At 36.6% G+C, this 7106-nt stretch overlaps 1 protein-coding gene across 2 annotated transcripts in view; it reads right to left on the bottom strand.

Moving 5' to 3' along the window:
* Positions 1–324: 324 nt before the first annotated feature.
* The window catches only part of LOC150087302 (uncharacterized), a 78690-nt gene continuing 71908 nt past the window's right edge, over positions 325–7106 (bottom strand). For both annotated transcript variants that reach the window (XM_090371967.1, XM_090371966.1), the window contains exon 3: positions 325–1267. In XM_090371967.1, the coding sequence (XP_090228093.1) occupies positions 368–1267 (900 nt within the window). In that variant the 3' untranslated portion in view covers positions 325–367. The remainder of the gene's footprint in view (positions 1268–7106) is intronic.

Here is a 7106-nt window from a genome sequence, read left to right as displayed (position 1 = left end):
AATGAATGAGCCCTAAGACAGGCATAACAGATAAGTTTTGATAATACGAGCTGCAGCTTGGGTGCGCCTCTCTCTCTTTTTCATACACAACCGATCACTGGATAATATAAGAAGTCGATGTTTAATTGCCGGATAATCAGCGATCTACTGTATACTGTACTTTTCAAGTATTCAGAAAGTTGACAGCTGTTCTCTGTGTTTATTTTTAATATATACACCAGCAAACCATTGCATCATCCATTAAATGGTAATTTAAACCTCTAAATGTTTTTAAAAGCTAAGACGTATCAAATGTACAGGAGACATATACAACTTTGGGTGCTCCTGGGTATATCGTTATTTCTGTAGTAAAATCATGCGAATTAGGCTATAGTGATACAGGAACTCCTTGCCTAATAATATCAGTGGCAGTATTTTCCGGTCTTTTCTGGAACTTGGGTAGACGTTTGTATTTAATGTCTCTGGGTCGGATTACGGAACGATGATTGCTTAAGACACGGCTATAACCTGCATTTAAAGAGTTAGATTTAAAACCTAGGTCCGTGAGTCTTTCGTAACTACCACTAAGCTGTAAAATTCTAGGGTTAATTTCTGGTTCTGTATCGACAGAATCATCCAGGTTTATCACTGACTTCACAGCAACGTTTGTAGAAATTAGAGGAGAACTCTCCCGACACAAATCGGGCAAAGACGAAGTTCCAGAATCAGTGTCAGTATCTGTTACATGTTTACATTCAGCAGAACTCTGCGAGGATTTTAAATAGTAATCATATGTTTCAGCTTCTTTAGATGAGAAGCTACACAAGGAATCTTCTGAATCTTCACCGTCCTTAACACTAAATATGTCTGAGGAATGACTTATATCCACTTCGATGTTTTCATCCTCGTGGCTAAGTGGAGATGATGATGTTAGTGTATCTCCTAACGTCTCCGACTTTTTCCGCTGAATTTCTTTCAAAGCAGTAATTTCTTTTGCCTGTTCCTGTATGAGGAAATCTTTATCCTCCAGTAATTTATGAATTTGTTTCTGTTCTTTCCTGAGTTCGGATTCTAAAAGTAGGAGCTTCGATGAGATATGGACCATTAACTGATCTCGATCTTTAAGGAGTCCTTGTATGGCATCATTCTGTCGCTGCATCTTGATACGCATAGTTAGTACAAGTCGATTATTCTGGACCTTCTGCTGGAACATTCGCTCCTCCACATCTCGCAAAGCTTTTTCGGCACGGACGATTTTTCTTCTGAGGTCCACGATTTCATGTTGTAACTGAAAAGGAAGAAGAAAATAATAAAATTACAAAAATAAACATATACAACATTATAATATGTATACAGATAGACAAGTCAATGAATTTACTCAGATGCGGTGATGCTAATTTGCTTATGTGATAGCAGAGTTGAACTTGGTCAGCAATGGCCAAGTCTTATCTATCAAAACAGGAAAGACAGCTATTAAAATATGGCAGGGAATTGCCGATTATGGGATGAGTAATATTGCTATGTTTAGATGAACGTTAAAATTAGTTAAATAACACCGTAGATTATACGAGAGAAGATAAAAAATAATGTCTTTTTCTCTTGAAGAGTTTATAATTCTAATGACAATGACTTTGTACAGGGAAGGTGCATGCTTATGTGGGAAACATGAAGCTCTTTCTCCGAATAGTATACATCCACTGAAACAATTTTTGCCAATTTCAACTGGCGTTATACAGGGTATTTCAAAACTGCACAGAAGTAAAATAGGTACATATTCTACAGCTAAAAATAAAAACCTAATCATGTAATGTCTTCCATAAGCTTGCACATGAACTATTTATGCGACCTGACAACCTTCTAGTACTTGTACGAGATACTCGTACAGCACTACAATAGGTATTTGCTCTTCGAATTTGCAGTTCGTTGAAATCTCCCTCCACCAGAGTTTACTTGTAATGGTTTCAGCATATGTTTTTCTAAGTTGCTTCTCCGTAATAGCAAATGTTTTATGATTTGGTACTTGTTGAGTTGGAAATTTTTTGGAGTATTTGCGAACAGTAGCTACGTAATTTCTGTGAGCCTCACCATAAATTAAAATCGTAAACAAGTTTCTAGTGCTTCCAATAACATCAGCTTAACAAATGCCGTTCTGCAGTGAGGCAGTCGTCCCGAAGCCTGACACGTTGACCTGTCAGCAGGTACTCTGCCACACTGGCTTACAACTGAGAGCAACGCTAGTTATAGGTGTTGGTATGCATAGATTGATTTTTTATTCATTATACCATTTTATTCAACTGAAGAACAAAATATAGTTTAGAAATAGAAATTAACACTTGTGCTATATTTAGCGGTGTTGGGAAATTAGTAGTAGTAGTGGCATGTGATGCAAGAAAGCAAGTGTATGAGCTTATGCAGCATCAGCCAAAAAAAAAAAAAAAAAAAATCACACCATTCCCTCCAAATGTCTGTCCAGTTCCTCCTTAAATTTATTTAACCTATCAATTTCCCTAACGACAGATGGAAGTTTGTTCCAGCAATTAACCACCCGCTGGCTAAAGGCAAATTTCCGCACATCTATTCTGCATCTGTCTTTTCTTAATTTGAATTTATGCCCCCTTAGGTTCGTAATCTGAACAAGTGGAAGAATCCCATCAGAATTCAGCGTGCTCAACCCATTCAAGGCCTTATACACCTCAATCGGGTCACCCCGCAGGTGCCTAGTCTCCAGCCACTGCAATTTGCAGAACTTAAGCCTCTCTTGATAAGAGGATCCCTTCATTCCCCTCACCAATCTTGTTGCCCTTCTCTGTACACGCTCAAGCAAATCTACATCCTTCCTAAAATGAGGCCTCCAGACCTGTACGCAGTACTGAAAGCGTGGCCTGACCATTGCCTTATACAGAGGAACAATCACCTCCTTTTCCCTACTAGCAAAATTCCTATATATCATTGACAAAACCCCATGACCTACCCTGGCAGCCTGTCTGCATTCATGCCACAACATGTTTTGTGTCCTCCACGTTTATCAATAATGTGTCCCAATAGGGGCGTGAAGTTGCGAAGAACATGCTCAAATGTTTTCTTCGATATAGAATAAATTTCATCTTCATTTGCTTTCTTCCGGCAGGAATGGTTCATACATTCTTCTGAAACGCTGTTTCTGAGATAACTTTAGCATAAAAATCGCACTGGTTTGAATCAGGTGACACTGGAGGCAACCCCAGTACTTTGCCATACACCTCGGGGCAGCGGTTAGAATCCATCCTCCTGTTGTCAAAAATTTCATCCAAAAACTCCAGGATGAAAGTAGATTTAGTTGTTTACCAACAAAATCTTTCTCTTCAAAGTAATGATGTTGTAGGACGAAAAATAGTAAGATGAATAAAAAATCATCTATGTTTTGTACTGTTTAACACCTGTGTCCTCTACGTGAAATGTGGCTGTGTATAACGCCTGTTATACACAGCCACATTTCATGACATCAATATGAACATAAAAATGTTGTGAGAAATTTACCTCAATACGATACGTAGAACACTTCAATATGAAACTATATAATATTTCGCCGGAAATTTCTGGAGAGTATCATACGGAAGTGTTCTATCATATTGAGGTAAAATTCTCTTATTCTTCTACAAATATTGATATCAACGTAGAACGTACTGAGCACCATAGTTCTGTTATATACTGTACTATCAAGGTTCTGTAATTTAAGATTGAAGTAAAGGTATACTTTAAGAATGTAACTTAAAATAAAAATAAGCCTGTCTTTAATTTTGCGTCTATTAAAACAAAAGTTATATATATATAGATTTATTTATTTAATGCTTCTTTATAAAGCATATGAATAATCAGAAAGTTCCAATTAAAAAAATACCAGAAATGGCAAAAAGTATCAGTAGTTGATTTAGATAAATATAAGCATTTATTTATAGACTTCTCATTCACAGGGCACGCAGGTCCTAGATAATGGTGAGAACGCCGAGAATTTCACAAAATCAATACAAAACAGTATTAATCAACACAAAACTAGAATTAAAATATATACAAAATTTCGATTAACAAAACAGAGTAAAGAGCAGATTCTTATACATAGACGGATTAAGTGTAAAATCAATGACACCCTCTTGTACTTGTACACAACACAACACAGTTTCGGTATCTTTTAACTGCTGTTTTTTTATTATTTTATTTTATTTTATTATTTAATCACCAACTTGTGTGAAAAAGTCTTAGATAACGCAGCTGATGTCGCTGAAAAATCGAACAGGTACTTACTTCAAATCGATCTTTCAAGCGATCGAGACTAAGCAATACGAAATTAGCGATACTGAAATTACAAATTATTGTTTATTAAAAAAAAAAAAAAAAAAAAACTTTAGAGACGGGCATCATTGAACTCGGAGAGATTCCTCTGCGTTGGAGAATTGACAGAAACATATAAGTATAAATGGAATACATACACAACACGGTTTTGTTAAGGGGAATCACATCTGGTGAGTATGGGCTTGGCACACCCAGGATCCTCAGCTGGATATCATCATTCTTCTCTTTCCTGGTGATTCCCTTCTACGTCTCTCTCTCTCTCTCTCTCTCTCTCTCTCTCTCTCTCATGGTAACTTAGAAATTTTTTTTTTGGCTGGTGCAGCAAAAGCCTCATGCTTCCTTGCACCATATGGCTAATATTAATAATCATAATAATAAATAAATCATGTTTAACTATTCTGATTTTAACCCTATTTTGACAAACACACACACACACTCATGAGCTGGATGTAGGTTAGATTAGGTTAATTTCAACATTACTTATTTGGATTTTAGCAAAACATTTGATTTAGTCCCTCATGCGAGGTTACTGCATAAACTGGAACATGTTGCGATTTCGGGTAAGACTCTAAGATGGATCATACGTTGACTGCAGGTAAGAGCAGATGGTTTTGCTCAATGGTGGCTTTTCAGATTGAGCTAACGTTAGAAGTGGAGCTCCCCAAGGATCGGTTTTAGGAATCACTGTTGTTTCTGATTTTCACTAATGATATCCACCAAGACACACAGAGAGTGATATCAAAATTTGCAAATGATGTGAAGATTGCGAAAGTGATTAATGATCAGCGCTTCTTCAGGACGACTTAAGACAGACTTCAGGGATGGTTAGAAAAGTGGCAGTTATGTTTTAATGCAGCAAAATTAAGGGTGTTATATTTTGGAAATAGCAAAATGACTTACACATGGTGGGATTGAATTAAAAACAATAGCAGAGGAAGAATAGGACTTGAAAATTACGATATAGTCGGACATGAAGTTCTCCGAGCAGTGTACATAGATGGAAAAGGAAGGCGCATGGTTTCCTATCGATGATTTATGGAACATTTGCTTTTAGAGAAAGGAGGTCATACTCCACTGAGGAACACTAGATATCCGAGTAAACAGAACACCCAATATATATATATATATATATTCCTTAAGCACTCAATAAGGGAACAAACGGCAAAAATTACCAGAAAACACAACATAATAAATACAACCAGAATTTTATGAGGTAAAACACTAAAAGTCCTCTTAAAAATCTGCCCTTCTATTTCTTCCAAATGTAGGATTCTTGCAATCATTATAAACTGCAGGGGGTTGTAATAACAGTAAACGTGGTTATTCGTGAAAATCAAAGAACACATATCCTGACATAGCCAACAGCAGAATAACAAAGTTAGATCCGGTCTTCCATGCCGTCGCGGTAGCACAGTTGATATAATCACCGTCCTCACCACACCAGATAGAAAAGGATTAAGATTAATGCAGGAAACTCGAGTTTTTATTTTGGTTGAACAGGCAAATCGACCAAAGAGCACACGCCAATTTACACACATATATTATATACGGCGCCAGTAGCGCTGCATTCCTATGTGCCGCCAATAAGCAAAATAAAATTTGCGGCCATAAATGTTGCATACTGATAAGCGTTAACCAATCAGAAAACAATAAAAATAATAATAATAATAATTCGGCGCACTCATGAACTGCCACCCGCGCTTACCTCGCCTACCCACTTGCGGCGGCCCTGTACGGCGCAATATGGTCTAAGGTACTGATGCACCTAAAACTCCATAATAACAACAATAACCCCATCTCCTACTTATGGACAGAGGGACACAGTTGGATGTTTCCCTAAACCCGCAGCTCTAACAACTGATAGGTTCAATAATAGAAGATTGCATAATAGAAAGAGAAAAATTATACAATAACAGAATACATAAAGAAGAATTTATGACTGGGACAATAGAAAATAACATAAACCAAAACAAAGGGACACAGATAGAACCAGATCTATATATTCAAAAACAGTCCTGAACCAACCTAATCCTCAGAGGTGGATCAAGCCAAGTGGGGGGCCCCAAGCGGTAAAAATTTCGGGGGCCCTTTTCCGAATTATGATCGTTTTTCTTACAAAAAAATCTCATTATGAAAAATAGCGGCCTGTCAGGGCAATTTGCTTTTAAACTAAAAAAAATTACAAACATCAAATTTTTATTTTATATGTAGCCCTCTTTCCGCATATCATAAATCGTATTTAAATTTAAATCAAATTATTATTTTGGGAGGGGTCGATTTTTTTGTGTAATTAAAATAATATATATTTACTTAATTTTTGCCTATTTATGCTATACTAGTTTCATCCCCTGATGTCCAGTTAAAAGTTAGAATCCCGCCAAAACTCAAATAAATTCCCTTCAAAAGCTTAAATAATACCGCGTTATAGGACGGTTGATTGTATACAAAAAAACATAATTTTCATCGAATCCCCTTAGTATTCCGGGCCCTACGCGGCCGCTTAGTCCGCTTACCGCTTAATCCGCCTCTGCTAATCCTTCTTAATTCCAGTTAACAATTAATCCTACTTCATTTTATAGCTATTGAAGTGAACTTAGGAGACAACTGAACCATAAAATAAATACAACAAATTAATTAATGCTGTTGTTGAATTTCTTTCGTGGTTCAAGTGTTTCCTAAAAGTTCAATTCGATAGCTTTAGTGATATAACCACGTTTCCATTCCTCATAATAAATGTTACTACTTAATTTTAAGCAATAAACTAATAGCGACACCTGTGTCCAGAATTCCTAATCAAGCAT

The sequence above is a fragment of the Mastigoproctus giganteus genome, chromosome 4 (genome assembly GCF_048544385.1).
Source record: "Mastigoproctus giganteus isolate SK-2022 chromosome 4, ASM4854438v1, whole genome shotgun sequence".
Taxonomy (NCBI): Eukaryota; Metazoa; Arthropoda; class Arachnida; order Uropygi; family Thelyphonidae; genus Mastigoproctus; species Mastigoproctus giganteus.
Note: the sequence above shows the minus strand (reverse complement) of the source record. Positions and strands in the feature narration are given on the sequence as shown.